We start from the raw sequence: 20,700 nt of genomic DNA, 5'->3' as shown, positions 1-20,700 counted from the left end.
CTGTGTAATGGAACCTCCATTAGAGCTCTGAATGATGGGATTTAGAGAGCTTCAGGATTGGTGAATATATCAAAGAGCTAGGAGAGTAGTGTGCCCAGAAAGGACATGCAAGCTCTGTGTCCCTCCAGTCCTATACCTTGCCCTATGCATCCCTTCCATATGTCTGTTCCTGAGTTGTGTCCTTCATAATAAACCAGTAGATGGAAGCTAAGTGTTTCCCCTGAGTTTTGTACGCCATTATAACAAATTAGCCAACTTGAAGAGGGGCTGGTGGGAACATCTGATTTGCAGCCAAGTCGCAAACAAGTGTGTGACTTGGCATTTGAAGTGGAAGGCAGTCTTGAGAAACAGAGTCCTTAACCGGTGGGGTCAACTATAAACTCAGGCTGGTTAGTGTCAGAGTCGAACTGAATGTTTTGGTGCCAAAGTGGTGCTTGCAGAGAGAAGTGGGGAATTGCTTGGTATGGGTAACACTCCCACATGTTTGGTGTTATTAAGTATAGAAAACCAGTTTGGTGGTTTTCCTTTTAAATTGCTAATAGTAAGTAAATAAGTAAGTAAGTAAATAAATAAATCCTTATCAAAATACTGGTTGCCTTTCTAACATAAATTGACTAGCTTATTCTAAAATTAATGTGGAAAATGCAAAGGATCCAGCATAGCCAAAAACAATCTTGGAAAAGAACAAAACTGGAGGGTTCAGGTGGTCTAACTTCAAAATTTATTGCGAGCCAGGTGCAGTGGCACACGCTTTTGATCCCAGTGACTCAAGAGGCTGAGGCTGGAGGATGGGAGATTCAAAGCCAGTTTCAGCAACTTAGTGAGGCCCTAAGAAACTTACACCCTGTCTCAAAATAAAAATAATAAGGGCTGGGGATGTGGCTCAGTGACCATGGGTTCAACCCCCAAGTACAAAAAACAAACATCAAACAAACAAACCCACTTACTGCAAAGCTATAGTAAGCAAGACAATCTGGTATTGGCATAGACCAAGAGAATAGAACTGAGAGTCCAGAAATAAACCCTCACATATTAGGTCAATTTATTTTTGGCAAAGGTGCCATGGTAATTCAATGGGAAAAATGTATTGAATACAGGTTGGCAAGGATGTGGAGAAATCAGATCCCTCTTACTTCCTGATGAGAACATAAAATGGAACAGCCACTTTGCCCAACAGCTTGGCAGTTTCTTTAAAAGTTAAAAATAGGGCGGGGGATGCAGCTCAGTGGTAGAGTACTTGCCTGGCATGCATAAGACCCTGGGTTTGATCCCCAGCAACACCACACACACACACACACACACACAGAGTTAAAAATAAACTTAACATTCAACCCCACAATTCCATTCCTAGGTGTCTATCCAAGGGAAATGAAAATATATGTCCACACAAAGACTAGTACATGAATATTCATGGCAACATTATTCATACTAGTCCCAAACAAGAAATAATGCAAATGTCCATGAACAGTTTAATGGATAAACAGAATGTGATATGCTCACATAATGGAACACAACTCTCAGCAATAAAAAAGAATGGTTACTAATAATATACACTAGGACATAGATGAACCTCAAAAACATTATGCTAAGTGAAAGCCAGACACAAAAGGCTATATGTTATATGATACCATTTATACAAAGTGTACAGAAAAGGCAAATCTCTACAGAGAGAATGATCAGTGCTTGCCTGGGCTGCACCTAGGGGTGAAAATTGACTGCAAACAAGCTCAAGGAAACTTTGGGGTGACGGACACGTTCTAAATCGGGATGGTTGTGACAATTGCAAACTACAAATTTACTAAAAATAATTGAATTCTTACAATGGGTGCAACTTATGGTGTATATATACTAAACCTTAATACAGCTGTTGAAAAAAAAAAGGATCACAGACTTATGACACAGAGTATTGGGATGTTGGGGGTTTATTTTATTATATCAGTTTGGGGGCGGGAATCTGTCAGGCTAACAGGATCCTAATGACAGAGAGGGTGTTTTCTTTCTTTGATATGTTCTAGCTATCCACACCTCTGTCTGAACATTCATGTAACACCCCATCACCACACCCTTGTCTTTAACTCTATGTTCAAATTGGAGGGCTGAGTCCAACTCTATATCTGTGGTGAGCTGACCAATGGCCCCAGTGATATTTATATCCTAACTTCAGCAACTGTGAATGTAACATTTTTCTGGGGGCTGTCACTAGGAAGTAAACTCAAAGGCGCTCTACCACTGAGCTACATCCCAGCTCTTTCTCAATGTGGTGTTTTTTTTTTTGTTTTTTTTTTTTGAGATAGGGTCCTGCTAAGTTGCTCAGGCTGGCCTTGACCTTGCGATCCTTCTACCTCAGCCTCCTGAGCACCTTGAATTACATGTGTGTGCAACTGGGCTGGGCTCTGTGAATGTAATCTTAATTGGCAAAAGTAATTTGCAGATGTGGCCAAAAGAGACAGGAAATTATTCTGGATTACCCTGGTGAGTGGCCCCTAAATGTGATCACAATGGACCTCTATAAGAGAAAGGTAGAGGAAGTTTGATTACACAAGTAAGAGATGGGAAGATGGAAGTGAAGGGGGAGGCTGGAGGAAAGAGTCACCAGCCAAGGAATGCAGATGGCCTTCAGGAGCTGAAAAGACAGGAACTAGGCTCTCCCCAGAGCCCCAAAGGAACCGGCCCTGCTGACACCATGACTTTAGTATAATGAAACTGATTTGGGACTTTTGGCTGCCAGAACATTAAGAGAATAAATTGGTGCTGTTTTAGGCCACTGAGTGGTAATTTGTTAAGTAACAATAGGAAATTAACATGATAACCAACCTCAAACATATTTATAATTTTTTAACTAGTCACAAACACATAAAAATTATAAAATTTTTGTTAAAATCTGGATTTATGGTTTTATCATCTTTTAACTGGAAAGTCAGGCAGCACATACCTTCCTATCAACATGACAGTTTAATTGCCTGGAATTGAGCAATGGTGCCTTGTCATCCTTTGCTGTCTCCCAGGGCTGGCTTGGTCCTCTATAAGGCCTGCCTGGCTCCTGCAGTTTGCAATTCTACTTTAGGATGGATATTGGCTGCTTTCAGCAGTCAGCCATATTGCATCTGCTTCTGAGGACATGATCCAGCCATTTGGTACAGATGTGACATCTTCCTTATCAGCACAGATTATAACTATCTGCTTTTTTTTTTTTTTTTTTTTTTTTTAGTTTAGGATGGACACAATACTTTTTATTTTATTTATTTTCATGTGGTGCTGAGGATCAAACCCAGTGCCTCACACATGCTAGGCAAGTGCTTTACTGCTGAGCTACAGCCCCAGCTCAACTATTTGCTTTGTGAATGTTCCTAAAGGGGATCTAGGGGTTCCTTCTAAGGATACCTGATTATTCCATCCTGTGTTACCTAAACATCTTCTGGCTAAGTCCATGTCAATGTTGCCAGAGGGACTTATTTCCTCTGCCAAGCCTCTGGCCTTTCTAGAATATTTCAGGGTTAAGGAATCTCTTGAGTGCCTACCTTGCTGCGTTTTCCACTAGCTATGGATTGATGCATCACTTCCTGGAGTTCCAGGACCACCATCCTCTCCTGGTAGTCCCAGCAGTGCATGAAGGGGAAAGCTGCTCTCTGTGTTTGGGACATGAACACATACCTAACCATTCAATGCAGCCCAGGTCGAAGGTGACCAGACTTACCTGAAGTCTTTGGATAAATTACAATGCACAGAAAAGAAATCTTAAGGTTCATGTTAGAAAGTTCCAGCATTTAACTGGGCATAGTGGTGCACACCTGTAATCCCAGGTACTCAGGAGGCTGAGGCAGGAAGATCATAAATTTGAATGCAGCTTCAGCAGCTTAGTGAGACCCAGTCTCAATATAAAATAAATAAATAAATAAAAAGGGCTGAGAGTGTAACTCAGTGGTAGAGCACTTGCCTAGCATGTGTGAGACCGTGGCTTCAATACCCAGTGCACCAAAAGAAAGAAAGAAAAGAATGTTCTAGTTTGTAAAGGCCAAGCCCTGTCCATTTATGTGCCTGTCCATTATGTCCTTTCCTGGGCGGCACTCCTTCTCTCCTATCCATCAAGAAATGATACCTCCAGCAACTTGCTCTACCTGGCTCTGGCCTCCTGCAGTGCCTGTTTCAGGTCAGGATTCTAAGATTAGCCTGTCCACACCTGTCCTCCTGTAAAAGAACTGACAGCTTTCCAAAACCTCACTCCATGGCTGCACTCCCTCCCCCACCTAAGAGTACCACCGTGCTCACCAGTGCACCTCCCATGCCTGGACCGTCAGTCTAGATTAGCAGTCTGTGCTCTGGCTTTGCAGTGGAAGACATGGGAGGGGGTGTCTCTATTCCAAAGAGGAGAAATTCCCCTCTATACTGTGAACTGAACCCAGAAGTGCTCAAACCATTGAGCTATTACCCAGACCTTAAAAAAAAAAAATATATATATATATATATATAAAATTGTCAATGAGCCTTTTAATTTTAATTTATTTTTATGTGGTGCTGAGAATCAAATCTATCACCTCACATATGCCAGGCAAGCGCTCTACCGCTGAGCCACAATCCCAGCCCTACCCAGCCTTTTTTTAGAAAATTATTTTATTTTGAGATAGGGTCTTGCTAAATTGCTGAGGCTGAGGCTTGAACTTAGTCACTGGGAGGAGAGGCATGCACCACTGCACCCGGCCTGGAGAGATCTGCCTGGAGTCCTTCAGCAGCTTCCTGGCTCTCTTCCCAATTTCCTGTGGTTAACTGTTTAGATCAGGACATACCCACACCCTTGCTCAAGAGACTGCCAGGTCTGAAGCATATTTTTTAAAAAGAAGTTTTTTCCTAATCCCTAAATAATTTTGAATTACCCCAAATAGAAGATCTCAATCCTGAAAGTGCCCCTAAAAGCGGCCTGTGAGGCCTTGGGAGCATGGCTCCTGCCTCTTTTGCTATCCTCACCTGTGCTCAGGTCACACCAGCTTTTTCTTCTTTTCTCCTCCTGGCAGCCACCATAATGGGCAAGGAACCCACCCAGGACTCAACAAGATGCCAGACACTGAGCCACATACCCCAACCTTTCTTAATTTTTTAAAAAATATTTTCTTTTTTAGTTGTAGTTGGACACAATACCTTCATTTTATGTATTTATTTTTATGTGGTGCTGAGGATCGAACCCAGGGCCTCGCACATGCAAGTTGAGAGGTATACCGCTGAGCTACAACCCCAGTCCCTTAAATTTTTTTTTTCTTTTTTTTTTTTTTGTACCAGGGATTGAACTCAGGGGCACTGGACCACTGAACCACATCCTCAGCCCTATTTTTTATTTTATTTAGAGACAGGGTCTTGCTGAGTTGCTTAGAGCCTTGCTAAATTGCTGAGGCTGACTTTGAACTTATGATCCTCCTATCTAGGCCTCCCAAACCACTAGGATTACAGGCGTGCACCACCATGGCCAGCCCTTTTTGATTTTTTGAGATAGAGTCTTGTAATGTCACCCAGGCTAGACTCAACCTTGAGATCCTTCTGCCTCAGCCTTTCCTGTAGCAAGGATTACAAGCATGTGCCACCATGCTGGGCTCACACCAGCCTTTTCTTTATGTCATAAGTATCTGGCCTTTGACCAAGCCATTCCCTTGCCGGGCCAACTCTTCTGGATCAATTCCTTTCAGCTCTTCATCTTTCTCTGTCTTGCTTAATGTAATTTCCTCAGGGAAACCCTCCCCCACCTCCCTATGAGATAAAGTCCCAGTGATCCTAGGTGTTCCCTTCACAGACTAACTGATATTTGTAGTTTTGTATTTTGTGGTTTTGCATTGTAATATCTGTCCTCCACACACTATGAGAGGTTCTGCCCTCATGGGGAGCAGCATGAGAGGCTGTATCTGTCTGTCCCACCTTTGTGGAATCAGGAAATGAATGAAAAGGGACCTTTTCCAAAGATGCCCTCTCCCTCCAGCCCCCCAAATTGAAAATATGCACAGCTTCTTGTTTTAAATACTTTTATTTAAAAGGGAAAGTTGGCTATACCTTTACAATTTGCCTTACCAAGAGACCCAAGGCTTGAGGCTTTCTATTTTTCTCAAAATAAAAGTCAGTCACCAAAGGCGAAGCAACATTAAGAAACCCTGATGGGGGCTGGGGCTGTAGCTCAGTGGCAGAGTGCTCACCCAGTACATGTGAGACACTGGGTTTCCATCCTTAGCACCACAAAAAATAAAAAATATAAAAATAAATAAAATAAAATAACATAAAGGCATCCTATGGATCTACAACTGCAAAAAATAATTAAAGAAAAAGAAACCCTGATGGTTGGAAGCCAAAACTTATCCTGCCCCTGAGGTCAGAGTGCCTGGGTCCCCTGTAGCCAGTGGCCTCTGGGGAGGAAAGTTTTGCTGAGCACAGGGCCTGATGGGGAGCCCAGCTGTGAGGCCCAGAAGCCACAGTGAAAGTTTCCCTTCCTCAGCCACCTGCTGGGCTCAAGGCCTTTTCTCTGAGACATCATTTTCTTCCTATTTTTATTAATGGACATTTAGGTTCTGCCTCAAGTATTTTGCTGTTTTCAATCATGCAGAAATTAACATCCTTATTCAAAATTCTTTGTGTAGTATTTCCACTGGGTAAATTCCCAGAAATGGAATTGCTAGACTAAAGGGAATGCCCATTTTAAATTGGGCATAGATACCGCTGAGTTAGTTTCTTTAAAAAGTTGTACCATTAGAAATTGACACAGTGACATACTCCTGTAATCCCAGTGACTCGGGAGGCTGAGGCAGGAGGATTGCAAGTTTGAGCTCAGCCTCAGCAACTTAGTGAGGTGGTAAGCAACTTAGTGAGGCCCATCTCAAAGTTTAAAAAAATAAATAAAAAGGTTTGGGGATATAGCTCAGTGATTAAGTGCCTTTAGGTTAAATCCCCAGTATCCCCCCCCCACCAAAAAAAAAAAAAAAAAAAGAAGAAGAAAAGAAAAAAAAAAAGTTGTTGCATGGGTTGGGGTTGTGGCTTGGCCCTGGGTTCTATCCCCAGCACTGCAAAAAGAAAAAAGAAAAAAAAAATGTTGTGCCAATTTATGCTCATGCCCAGTGTGTCCTTCCCCTCCCTCCCACAGGACTTCCTTGCTGATTAATTTGGAATTTTAAACTAGCATTTTCTATATGGTTAACTGTCCTTCGTTTTTCACCTGCAACTGTTAATTCAAATTCACTGAGCAGTTGAGACAAAGCACCCAATACAAAAAATAGACTTCTACATTTTCCCCTACTTCTTCAGGGGGGTTCTATGTTTAGATCTTTATTTTATCTGGCCTCTTTTTGTATGGGTTGGAGCTTCACTTTACACTTAGTATTTGTTTCCTTATTAGTCAAAATGACTATTATTACTATTATTTGCATTGCTGTCAAGAGCTTTACTACTGATGTACAACTCCAGCCCTGTTACGTTTATTGTTTTACAAATGGAAAGTAAAGTTGTCTTTTTCCTGTCTATTTGAAATACCATCTTTATCATTGATTAAATTGTTATTTATGCATACATAAGACTATTTCTAGACTTTTTATTCTGTTCCTTCTGACTCCCTTTATGTTTTTCTAGCTTTCTCTTACACTGTTTTAATTTCTTGAGCTTTCTAACACCAGCCAGCACCTACTAGCAACACAAATATCTGTTACTCTTCAGCTCTACCCTTTTGAATGTATTTTGGAATCAGCTTGTCAAGTTATTTTAAAACCCACTGAGATTTTTATTACTTTTACTTTTAAGCTCCTGAAGCAATTTCATTTTAGGCATATTTTAGATTTTATTAATTTAATTAATTAACTAGCTTATTTACTTTTTTGTGATAGTAGGGATTGAATCCAGGGTCTTGTGCTTGCCAGGCAAGCACCTTACCACTGAGCTACATCCCCGGACTTTTTGATTCTTCTTATTTATTTATTTATTTAGTAGTACTGGGGTTTGAAACTACCACCGAGCTACAACCCTGGGTCTTTTTATTTTTTATTATGAGACAGGGTTTCATTAAACTGCTGAAGATCTTGCTAAATTGCTGAGGCTGGCCTTGAACTTATGAGCCTCCCTGCCTCAGCCTCCCAAGTTGCTGGGATTAGAGGCATGTGCCACTGTACCTGGCTAGGAATATCTTTAATCAATGAAATATGTTTGCGTTTAGTTTTCCTAAAACAGTATCTGAAAGTATTTTAGTTGATGAGTTTCTCCCACTCATTATTATTTTTCCTTTTTTTTTTTTTTTTTTTTTTTTGTACTAAGGATTGAACCACGGGGTTTTACCACTGAGCTATTTCCGCAGCCCTTGTTTATTTTAAGACAGGATCTTATTAAATTGCTAAGGGTCTCACTAAGTTGCTGAGGCGGTGGCAGGAGGATCTCAAGGTCAAGGCCAGCCTCAGCAATTTAGTGAGGCCCTGAGCAACTTAGGGAGACCCTGTCTCAAAATAAAAAATGAAAATGGCTGGGGATGTGGCTCAGTGGTTACAAAAAAAAGAAAAAGAAAGCGGCTATGGGAGCCGGGCATGGTGGTGCAAGCCTATCTATCATCCCAGCTACTAGGAGGATGAAACAGGAGGATTAAGTTTGAGGCCAATCTGGGCAATTTAGTGAGACTCTGTCTCAAAATAAAATAGGTCTGGGGATGTAACTCAGTGGTGAGGGCTTGCCTGGCATGTGCGAGGCCCTGGGTTCAACCTCCAGTACTTCAAAATCCAAAACAACAAACAAGTCAAAAGCCCAAATCAAACCCAAAAATAAAAAACAGCTATGGGTTTTTAGAAAAGCACAGATGAAATGCCCCTCTCATTGTGTCATGTCTGGGGTGCATCTATCAACGATTTATCAGGGCTGATGTTAATCTTTTTTTTTTTTTTTTTTAAATATTTTTTTAGTTGCAGATGGACACAATCTCTTTACTTTTATTTGTTTTTCTGTGGTGCTGGGGATTGAACCCAGGGCCTCCCACGTGCAAGGTTAAGGGCTGTACCACTGAGCTATAGCCCCAGCCCCTGATGTTAATCTTGATGACTGATTAAGGGATATCTGCAGGTTTTGCCATTGTAAAATTACTGTTTTTCATATTGTACTCTTTGAAGTCTCTTGGGTCCAGCCCACGCTCAAGGAGGGGGAATTAAACTACACCATTTGGAGGGGTCACACCTTCATATATCACTTAGAATTGTGTAAGGAAGATGTTTCTTTTCTCCCTCATTTATCTTATTTGTTCATTCAATCATTTGCTGATATCACTGTAGTGATATAGTCTACAGACTCATGAATATTTATAGAGTATAATCCAATACTTTGCAATTCAAATTGTCTTAACTTTGCCCATTGGAAGCTCTTTGCAGTTGGCTCCTGTGTTCTTTTTGTTGTTGTTGTTTGTTTTGGTACCAGGGATTGAACCAGGGGTGTTTAACCACTGACCCACATTGCCAGTCCTTTTTAATATTTTATTTAGAGACAGGGTCTTGATGAATTAATTGCTTAGGCTTAGCTAATTTGCTGAGGCAAGCCTTGAACTTGCAATCCTCCTGCCTCAGTCTCCTGAGCCACTGGGATGATAGATGTGAGCCATTGCACGTGGCTTCTGTGTTCTTTTGACATACTGCAGCCCCTCACCCCTTTTTTCTCTGAGGATTTCTTACAAAATGATCCAGGCTCATCTTGCATTTCCCCTGCTCTAGTCCTGGAATTAGTCATTTCTCAGCTGCAGTGGGTGGGGTGGGTGGTCTCACCTTCTATAGGCGGAAACAGCTCTAGATGGCCCAGTCTTCACTATCTGGAGTTTCTGCTCTTTTCTGACCAACTGCAGACAGCTAGCAGTCCCACCCTTTCCTCCTAGGGCCAAATGACCCGCGGGGAGCTCTGCCTGGCTTCATTGCCCGCCTAGGGTTCCAATCTTGAGCCAGCAGGAAGCTTGCCCTTGCCAAACTGCGTGGGCCAGGGCAGGAGGAAGGAGGGCAGGAGGAAGGAAAGCCCGAGGCGGAGTAGCCCTTTTGAGTTCTCTTTTCCCTTTTCCTGGAACCTTGCTACTCTTATCAAGGAGGAAGAGGGAGGTAAGGAGGAGCCGTTGGAAAACCTGAAACAGAATCTTTAAAGAAGAGTGCCCAACTTATGTTAGTTGAAGTTTGGTAAAAGATATCTTCATTTGCAAAGCTGCTGGGGAATCTACTCTTAAAGTGGAAACTTCATCCTGACTCTAACTTTGGTTAAGTCAGTTAACTTTTTTGAATCTCAATTTTTTTTATATGTACTATGGGCATGAGAGCACTTCCTGCAGTTTGTGCTTAGATGGCCAACATGTCAGACAGAGTGCCACAGTGCCACAGTAACTGAGACTTGACTTCAAGTCCAGTCTCTGAAATTTTCCAGCTGTTGACTTGGAGGAAATTACCCAAGCTCTCTTTGCTTCAGTTTTCTCATCAGTGAAACTGAGGGTGGCCACAGTGCCTACCTCAATGGTTGTCTTTGGAGGTAAAGGAGATCAAACAAAGAAGGTAAATGGTAGAAAAGGACTCCCAAACTCCGTGGGTTTAACTATTACACTTCTAGTTGCCTCAAGACCATGATGTATATAAAACAACAACACAGAGTAAAGACTGAAAAGCAATATAACAAATTGCATGGTGGTGCCCAGGACTTACCAAAGTTGGCTGGGTGAAGAGTTATGGTGGAGGCTGTCAGACCTGGGCTCGCAGTGTTTCCTCACCAGCCTCCTCTGTGAGTCTATTTTTTTTTTTTAATATTTATTTTTTAGTTATCGGTGGACACAACATCTTTGTTTGTATGTGGTGCTGAGGATCGAACCCGGGCCGCACGCATGCCAGGCAAGCGCGCTACCTCTTGAGCCACATCCCCAGCCCGCTCTGTGAGTCTATTGATTTCCTACATTCATGTTCCTGATGGAGAACATGGCTTGCGGGTGGAAAGTCAAGTAGTACTGAGGAGAATTTCCCTAAGAAGAAATAAAGGCTTCCACTATAAATGTGAACTAAAAATAATAGTTATACAAGATTGTGGGAGGGAAGTAGGTGTGAGCCGGCTAAAATCACTATCTATCAGAGCCGGAAGGCAATAGATAATGGCCAGCCCTGGTAAATCCAGATACAGCTATGTAGCGTTTTGTATAGCAATGTAGAGGCAACCACCAGGCCTATAAAGGAAAATGATTTTAAGTAGTATTCCTTCATTGAGGAGTGAAGAGGCAGGTTTTACTTTTCATCATAAGCCCTTCTGACCTATTTGATATATTTTTAAGCTGTGTATTATATTTTAAAAAAATATTTATTTTTTAATTTTAGGTGGACACAATATCTTTATTTTATTTGTTTATGAGGTGCTGAGGATTAAACCCAGTGCCTCAAACATGTTAGGTGAGCACTCTACCTTTGAGCCACAACCCCAGCCCCTGTGTATTACATTTTATTTAAAAGATATTATTATTTTGTGGTACTCTGTATTGAACCCAGCAGCGCTCTACTACTGAGCTACATCATCAGCCCTTTTTATTTATTTATTTATTTTTTGAGACTTGATCTTGCTAAATTGCCAAGGCCAGTCTCAAAGTTGCAATCCTCCTGCCTCAAACTTCAGAGTAGCTGGGATTACAGACTGTTGCATTGCACCTGGTTTATTTAAAAATGATCTTAGCCAGGTGTGGGGTGGTGCACACTTGTAATCCTAGCGGCTCGGGAAGTACAGGCAGGAGGATCACAAGTTCAAGACCAGCCTCAGTACCTTAGCGAGGCCCTCTGCAATTTAACAAGATCCTATCTCAAAAAATAAAAAGGGCTAGGGATGTGGCTCAGTGGTGAAGCATCCCTAGATTCAATCCCTGGTAAAATTATATTAAAAGTATAGGATCTGAAAATTAAACAAATGAAAAGCAAAGACTTTGGGTGTGGATTTATATCCCACTTCCACCAGCTAGGAATCTTGGACAAATTTACTTACACTTCAATTTTATCTTCTGGAAAACACGGAATAAAAATCATACTCACAGCCAAGCCGGTAATGCATGCCTATAGTCCTCAATCACTTGGGAGGCTGAGGCAGGAGGAGCTCAAGTTTGAGGCCAGCCTCAGCAATTTAGTGAGACTCTGTCTCAAAAAAAAAAAAAAAAAGGGGGGGGGATGTAGGGGATGTAGGGTAGGGGATGTAGCTCAGTTGACAGAGAGCCCCTGGGATCAATCTCGGTACCAAAAATAAGTAAATAAATAAAATAAAAAAAATCATACCCCATAGGGTGGCTCTGAGAATAAAATGAGGCAATACAAATAAATAAAGCACATGGGCCAACATTGGCCGATATTCAACGTCTATAATTATTAACGATTGTCATTATTAATAAACCAGGGGGCTGGGATTGTACCTCAGTGGTAGAAAGCTTGCCTAGCACGTGTGAGGCACTGGGTTGGATCCTCAGCAACACATAAAATAAATAAAACAAAGGTATGTGTCCATCTACAACTGAAAAGAAAAAGAAAACCCAAAACAATTGTCCAGGTAATACTGAGGGCTCAGCACATAGTAGGCACTTATAATGGGTGTTGGTTATTATTTGAAACCACCAACCCGTGACGCAAAGAGCCACAGTGCTGTGAGCGAATGCTTAAATATTGATGTGGTCACTCATTTATTCATCACTCGGCTCTCTGCCGCAGTGTCCGCGGAGGGTGAGCCCTGCCCTCAGCCCTCCCGCGCCGCCTCCGAGGTCCCTTCCCGCACCCGGGAGGTTGGAGTCGGCAGCTCGCACGCTGCTGATGCGGGCCGTCACGTGGCGGGTGGTGGGGGAGTCACTCTGGTTCGACCAGGGCATTTTCCCAGATGGGGCGGAGGGAGCTGAAGCAGGGGAGTGCGTGTCCGGGGCAGAGGCAGGTAGCAGGGGGCAGAGGCAGGTAGCAGGGGTCCGAAACACGGCCACTAGTCCTCGCCAAGGGAATGGCCATCCCAGGAGGGTGGGCCAGGACCACGTCAAGGCAAGGACTTCCCCGGGCAGGAGGAAGATTTGGGATTGGCCGGGAGGCGCAGAGCGGGCATTTCGTTTAGAGCGGAGGGCGTAGCGCTCGCCCCGGGAGGGGCGGGGTGGCGCCGGGTGCCCCCAGCCCGGGCGGGGCCAGCGCGGGAGCCCCGCCCACCTCTGCAGAGGCACGAGCCCCGCCCCGGGCCCGCGTCGCCCCGCCCCCTCCTGCTTCTGGCAGGTCTGCCGCGGCCAGGGAGCCAGCCGCGCCCCCGCAGCACTGCCGCACCGCCACGCGGGTCGCGGGCCGCTGGCCGCGGGCCACGGGGCGGGGCCGGGGGCGGGGCGCTGACGTCGCAGCGCGGCCGGCGGCTGGGGAGGCGGGGAGGCGGCGGCCGGTCGGCCCAGCCCAGCCCGCAGCTGCGGCGGTCCGGTGTGAGGGCGGCGGCGAGCGGGCTCCTGACCGCCCTCTGCCGCTGTCAAGTTTGTCACTTGGTCCCCGCGTCTGCGCCGGGTTCGGCCAGCCTTCCCCCGCCGCCGCTTCCCCCGCCATGGCCCTGGTGCGGGACGCCGAGCCGGTGGTGGGGCCCTCCCGCTGGCTGCCCACGCACGTCCAGGTGACGGTGCTGCGGGCCCGCGGGCTGCGTGGCAAGAGCTCGGCCGGCAGCACCAGCGACGCGTACACGGTGATTCAGGTGGGCCGCGAGAAGTACAGCACGTCGGTGGTGGAGAAGACGCAGGGCTGCCCGGAATGGCGCGAGGAGTGCTCCTTCGAGCTGCCGCCCGGCGCCCTGGACGGCCTGCTCCGGGCGCAGGAGGCCGACGCGGGCCCGTCGCCCTGGGTCACGGGCTCAGCCGCCGCCTGCGAGCTGGTGCTCACCACCATGCATCGCTCGCTCATCGGCGTCGACAAATTTCTGGGCCAGGCCACGGTGGCGCTGGACGAAGTCTTTGGTGCAGGCCGCGCCCAACACACGCAGTGAGTGGGGGGCGCAGAAACGGTTGAAGGCCTCACCGGGTGGGGTTGGTGGGAGATCAGGACCCCGAATCTCAGCGGGGCAGTGAGCCCCTTGCCTCGCGCTCAAAGGTGTAAACCGACAGATAGGTTGGTTTTTCGCATTTTGGAGTCCTCTCCCGGTTTCTCAAACAGACGCTGGTGGGCTCTGGGAGGCCAGGGGAGTTTGAGTGGTGGCCAAGCAATAGCAGTAGATTGTCAAGGAAAGTTAGGAGTGGAATCCTGAGGCTTTGGGCTGGGAAATCAAAAAGGGAAATCTTAAGGCCTCGGGGCCTGTCTCCCTTTCCATGGAGAGGAAGGGAACTGCAGTCACCGCTGTGCCCTGTGGGGGAAGGAACGTGAGAGGCGTCCCACCTGAAGCTCGAGATTGCTCAGGACATCTGCTTTTTGCCCTCCACTGTCTAGTGTCATTTGCAGTCCCAGTGTCCAGGCCTGAGGACTGGAGGAGCCCCTAAGAAAGGAAACACTTAGGTCAGCTTTCAAGTGGCCTGCCTGCTGCCCTGCCCAGGTGGAGTCAGTGGTGGTTAGTGCACAGCAGGAGCTCTCTCCCAGGCGCTTAGCTTGAGAAGGGCCAGTGGGTTTTTTAATAATTTCTTTTGACAGCATTTAGCCTCCCCTGTGTTAAGATCAAGGCTTCAGTCTTGTAGCTTCATTTCCTGTTTTGGGCTTGGGCAGGATCTGGAAGCCAGTCCTCAGGGCGGACCACCTGCTGTGGATCACTGAGTGGTTAACTTGTCTGTGACCTGGGAGGGGAGGGGAAGAGGATGGGAACTGGGGTGTGTCCTAGGTGGGGACTAGCGGTCTCCAAAGTTTTGCCCACTTAGTAAACCTGGGAAGGGCTGCCAGAGGAAAGGAATGAGCCTCCAGCTTGGTGCAGAACCAGATGAAAGCAGAATTTGAGTAGAAAAGGGTCTGACCTTGAACATTTTTCAAAACGTGGCTAGAGAAGGGCCTTCCTGGCTGGCTGCAGCCTGGTGTGGGAAGTGGGTTAGCATGGGGCAGGTTCCAGGCAAGCCTGTGACCTGACTCCATCTCCCCCTGCTCTGGCCTTCTCCCCTCCTTTCCTATGACTTGTTGTTCAGTTGCTTGGTGTGGGATCATGTGGTATAGCTTGGCCCTTGTTTTGTTTTTTTTCCTCCCTCTTTCTGTGCTCTCCTTCTTTCCTGGCTCAGGGAACCCAAAGGGGTGGGTGTGGGGTGAAATGCTCTCTCCTGGATTTCTTACCGCTTTCTTTTTCAGAAGAGGTATCTGTCTCCAGTGGACCTCTTCCCCCTCCCACTAGCCAGCTACTCTGGCCAAGCTGGTGGATGACTTATCTGCTGTGTGTTGGGGGTTGGGGGGAGGGTAGCAGACCAATTAAAAAAAAAAAAAGACAGGGAGGAGCATCTTTGATTTCCCCCTCCCCCCAGTTCCTGCCCTTGCTTTCCTCTTGGCCTCTGGATCTTAGCTGAGCCGGCCCAGCCTGCAGGTCCAGGTGGGCCTGTTTTCAGCCAAGAACAGTGCTGGGAGAATTTGACTTACCACCCCTTGATCTGAACAAGAGCCTTAATTTACTTTATAGAAGTCGTCTTTTCCACCAGATCATTCCACACCTACCTGGCTGTCCTTCCTCTGATGCATTGACCTGGGCTATTTATAGAGCCTGGAGTTGGCAGGAGCGGAACAAGATACTTAGGGTGGGCAAAGGGAAACTCCATGAAATTGGCCTCTAGCTTATTGCACCCAACTTCATGCCCATTGACCCAGGGTGAAGGCTGCCACCCCTACTCAGTCCCCACCTCTGGCTCTAATGGCCGCTCCTAGTGGCATATCTTGACCCTGGTATGGGATGCTAAGACAGTGAGTCTGCAGATTGCCTAGTAGGAAGAGGGCTAGGTGGAGACCAGCGTGTACCTTCCTCAGCTTTGCATAATGGTGGAAAAGAACATCCACATGTAGCTGTGATGGTCTTAGGAAGGTCCTATGTCACTGACAGTCTAGGGAAGGGCAGGCTCTTGGTTAAGAGGAGATGGCTGTGTAGTTGAACCAAACAGATCCCAGTGTCAAGCCTGCCATCTTGTGGCAAGTTAGGTAAACTCCTGGTGCCTCAGTTTTCTCATCTGTGAAATGGGGATAATCGACTCCTTCTGAGGGCTGTGTGAGGAGCGAAATGAGAATGCAAGCAAAGCTTTTAGTGCAGTCCCTGGGCGTGCTAGGGAGGTCAGTGGACACCAGTAATCATGGAGGGAAGTTTTGGTAACTGTGTCCAGTAGTACTAGTCTGGAAGACCTTCCCTGCTCTGGAAGAACTTGTCGTATGGGGAAGATAATCAAGACCTTAGAGTCTGGAAAAGCTTCAGGACCACTGTCGTGGGTGACAGGAATATGAGTTTCTAATGGAATGTCCTGACTCTGTGGCCTTCTGCCATGAGAACTAGGGCTGGGCATGTGGTCCTAAGCCAGGCTCAGATTAGCCTGTGGCTCTGCAGCCCTCCCTCATGACCTTGTCTGGAGCTGCCCCTGCCCTGGGTGGAAGGCAGGACAGCAAAGTGCTGAGAGACCTGGAGATAGGGTTTTATTCCCAGTTCTGTGACTAGTGGACAGGTTACTTGATTTGTTTCCTCATTTCTTAAAAGATCACAATAATCATCAGTTATAGATTGAATAAGATACCTCCTCTGAAAACCTCAGTATGGTTCCTGACACATAGAAGCTTTCAAATTGTTGGTGTTGGTTTGCTCTGGAGCACTGGTTCTAGGTGCCCCAGTAGCCCCTGGAAGTCCTTTGTCAATGGGACACTCTTTGAGGTGAGGGTTTTCACTAGATTTTTTTTCCAAATAATTGAACAGGAAGTTCTCAAAATAAAACTTGGTGGTACACAAGGATCCTTATTTAGAACATCTTCTCCTCTACAGAACTGTGTGTGGACCATCATGGTTCTGCTGGGTTTGACAATCCCAAGAGATGCTTCTCTGCTAGAGGCGGGTGGGTTGGGAAGAGCTGCTCTTGACCCTCGGGGAGCCTTGGTTTATGTGTATTTGGCAGGGAAAGGGCAGGTCCTCTCAGGAAATCTGTTCCACAATAGTGAACCTATACTCCCAAAGATACTGGACCTGATCAGCTTCCCCCTGACCCAGACCTAGAGTCTGGAGGCCTATTGGGTCAATAATTATGGGCTGGCCCCTTGGAAAAGACAAAGCTGTGGGTTTGATTTGGTTTGGGATTAGTTGTCTTTTTTCATCACAAAGACTAAAAATCTGTTGTGGCTATCCAGGTTGCTAACTGTGATGTGGCCCCTGGAAGGCTCTGTCAACCCTTTGCCCAGACAGTGCCATTGGGGATTTTGGGGGGCAAGGGAAAGCTCGGGGGTCATGGTGATCTGAGACCTCTTTGAAAAGGCTGGTTTTGTGAACCCTGGGAAGCGCCTGAGGGGAAATGCAGTTGCCGGCCCAAGGGTGGGAGTTGTTTGAGGGCTTCTTTCTTTCCCTTGGGCTTTCTTTCCCAGGGGCTGCTGTAACTGTAGTGAGCAGATGACGCCTGACCTGCAGCCTTCCCTCCACTGTCTTCCAGGTGTGAGTCTGTTGTTCAGGAAGCAGCTGAGGCCACTCAGGTCCCTGGCTTTGGCTCTCGGTCCCACCCCAGGCCTGGAATCCAGGCCGTGGGGCTTCTAGGGAAGGGTGTGGCTGCACTCTAGCCAGTCATTAGGACGCACAGGCATCTCTCTTGGTTGTGGGCCACTTTTATTTGGGGTTGCTTGAGCAGCAGCTTCTGGGAGTGGGGAGGGGTAGGAAGTGTGACTCCTCTGTCGGTCTGGGCAGCTCCTTCTTGCTGGCACAGCAGCTTCCGCTTCTCTCTGCATCTGCCCTTGGCCCTGAGCCCTGGGTGGGAACTGGGAGGCTACCAGGGGCCTGTGGTCAGCCTCATCTCTGCCCCGCTCCCCTGTCCCTGTAGACAGCTGGGGAGGAGGCACCACTCTAGGCAACCTTGAGAGCTGTCCTCTTTTTTTTTTTTTTTTTTTTTTTTTTGGTGGCAGCTGCCTGTCCCTCTTGTTATTGTTGCCACCCTGATGTGTGACGCTCTTCTGCTCTTCTCGTTGCTAAACTGCTGGTCTGGCCTTGTCCAGATGTTTCCCCTGCCCTTCCCACTGTGCTCCAGGACAGATGATTAACACAGTGACAGAAACTGTGGTGACTCTGAGGAAATCAGTCATCTTTTTAAAAACTCTGCAGAATGCTGTAGCTCTTCTCCACAGCCAAGCAGTAAAAATGCGTCCACAACTTGGGTCCTCCATGTTCCTGGCCGTCTGGTCACTTTATTCTTTCTCTGTTGGCCTCAGGCTGTTTCTTCTCTCAGGATTTAAAGGGGGCTTGGCTCTGGGACATGTGGAAACTGAGGCTGGAGGAGGAGAGGAGAGGACAGTGCCCTCAGCTACTCAGCAGTTAGCAGAGGGTAGAGGGGACGGCTCTGTGTGGCTCCTCTCTCTCCCTCTCTCTTTTGGTACTGGAGATTTGACCCAGGGGCATATTACCACTGAGCTACATTCCCCACTCCTTTTTATTGTTTATTTTGGTACTGGGGATTGAACTCAGAGGCACTTGATCACTGAGCCACATCCGCAGCCTTATTTTTTTGTAATTTACTTGGAGACAAGATATCACTGAGTTGCTTAGCACCTCATTTTTGCTGAGGCTAGCTTTGACCTTGTGATCCTCCTGTCTCAGCCTCCTGAGCTGCTGGGATTACAGGCATGTGCCACTGTGCCTGGTAAACTAATTTTTACTTTGAGACAGGGTCTCACTGAGGTGTGTAGCGCCTTGATAAGTTGCTGAGGCTGGCTTTGAACTTGTGATCCTCCTGCCTCAGCCTCTTGGGCTGCTGGGATGACAGGTGTGCACCACCACACCCAGCTCTGTGTGGATGCTGTTAAACCCAGCAGCCTGCAGAGCTGTAGGATTTGGGGTGAAGAAGAGATGGCTTTTGGGCCTTGTGTTCATTCCAAAGTTCCTGTGGATAAGCCGGTGGGGTTTTGCTGAGATAGGGATATTGCTGCTGGGAAAGGGGAGACTTGGCAAGAGCAGAGGCGTTTCCAGAGGCATTTCTGGAGTACTTAGGTAAAGACCAGGAGTGAACCTCTGGTGGGGGAGGGGTTCCAGAGGAGAGGAGGCCATGGACATCCCTCTAAATTTTTGGGAAGTGTCATATCCAATAACAGTATTCTGGGATGAAAGTACATCTCTGGAGATGTTCAGAGTAGACAGGTCGCTGGGGTAGGCTGTGGCCCAGGAAGGCCTCCTGAGAAGAGGACTGCACCAAAGGTCTATTGGGTGGCCATTGGAGAATCCATCTGTCATCCCAGCCTTTTGAATCCCCACACTTGGAGCATCATGCACTCTTGTTTTGGTGGTTTATTATTGTTACCCTGTTGGTCTTGTGAATCATCATGAACCTCTTTCTAGGTGTTGGCCCTATCCTAATGACTTGATTTCTGTTAACTCACCTCAAGTCCTTGAGGTGTAAGTGCTGTCACTATGCTTAATAACCAAGGAAACATTGGCATAGAGAGGTCAAGTGACTTTTCTAAAGGCACACAGCACATGGCAGAGTTGGGATGTGCACCCAGGCAGTCTGGCCTCAGAGTCTATGCTCCTGACCATGACATGTGCTGCTCATTGTCTTCCACTGTCTCTCTCAGGATTCCACTCTTCACAGGGCCAGGTGTTCAGCAGCTGCCCTGCTGAGGCCTCTCTCCTTCCCTGATATATGTCTGGGGTTAGCTTTTGGGCTTCATAAGTGAGACCTATTTCTTCCTGGTGAGCTCTGGGTTTATTGGAACAAGCATGTTTGGTATGTCCCTCTCGCCTGGTCATATCTGTTCCAGAGGATGGGGGTGTTGCCTGCCATTAGCTGTCTCTGAGGGGTGGGGAGAAGCCGTGGAAGCTGTGCCTCACCCTGGGTGCTCCCCACTCCAGGGCTTGGGGCATCAGCACGTAGAAGGCTTCCTGCCCTTTCCCAGGGTGTCGCGTGCTTTACTAGACTGGACACTCCTAGCCCTTTGGTCCCTCCTCCTAGAGTGATGTAGTCATTTCCTATATATTTTTCTTTTGGTTCAACATCTAAAAAGCCATTACTGGGCAACTGCTGTAACCATGGTGCCGAGGCCAATGCTGGGAGAAAGCAGGGAAAGAAAATGGATAGCCCTCCCCTAGAAATACAAAAATGTGTTTGGAGCAACACTCACGTGGAGGATAATGAGCCCACAGAGAAGCATGTAAAAAATCTGAGAGAAGAATATGGTTGAGATAAGGGGGAGCTCATCGGGGTTGGAGGGATCTGCGTGGGTTTTGGGGGGGAGGCTGGGTCTTTGAATGGCAGGTGTGGCCTGACTGGGGGGCTTGGTATGTTGGAGGCAGGGAAACTGCCCCTCTAAAAGGAGAGGTGGTGTGGTGGGACTGGCCCAGGAGAGGTGGCAAGTAGGGAGCCAAGTTTAGTTTTCTTTGTGCTTCTCTCAAGCAAAAATAGCCTGGCTTTCTTTGCTTTTTATTTTTGAGTAGTTCACCTGGTTCAAAATTCAAAAACCTTCTGTAAAGGTACAGAAGGGACCACCTTGCCCCCATCTTGGGTTACCTAGTTCCTCTCTTCAGAAGCAGCCAACACTGCCAACACTCCAGAGTCCAACATTATTTTATGCATATATAAGCAGATGCATTGTGTGTTTTCCTCTCCGCCTCCCTCTTTGTATGTCC

General features: G+C 46.8%; 2 protein-coding genes across 4 annotated transcripts in view; one reads left to right on the top strand and one right to left on the bottom strand.

Moving 5' to 3' along the window:
* Nucleotides 1-12,823, bottom strand: part of Noto (notochord homeobox) — an 85,367-nt gene extending 72,544 nt beyond the window's left edge. Inside the window, exon 1 of the mRNA XM_076832747.1 lies at nucleotides 12,733-12,823. Coding sequence (XP_076688862.1) covers nucleotides 12,733-12,823 — 91 coding nt within the window. The remainder of the gene's footprint in view (nucleotides 1-12,732) is intronic.
* Nucleotides 12,824-13,358: 535 nt separating this feature from the next.
* The window catches only part of Rab11fip5 (RAB11 family interacting protein 5), a 35,942-nt gene continuing 28,600 nt past the window's right edge, over nucleotides 13,359-20,700 (top strand). For all 3 annotated transcript variants that reach the window (XM_076833053.2, XM_076833052.2, XM_076833050.2), the window contains exon 1: nucleotides 13,359-13,943. In XM_076833053.2, the coding sequence (XP_076689168.2) occupies nucleotides 13,516-13,943 (428 nt within the window). In that variant the 5' untranslated portion in view covers nucleotides 13,359-13,515. The remainder of the gene's footprint in view (nucleotides 13,944-20,700) is intronic.

Source organism: Callospermophilus lateralis, chromosome 14 (genome assembly GCF_048772815.1).
Source record: "Callospermophilus lateralis isolate mCalLat2 chromosome 14, mCalLat2.hap1, whole genome shotgun sequence".
In the NCBI taxonomy this organism is placed as follows: Eukaryota; Metazoa; Chordata; class Mammalia; order Rodentia; family Sciuridae; genus Callospermophilus; species Callospermophilus lateralis.
This window is presented reverse-complemented; position numbering and strand designations above follow the sequence as displayed.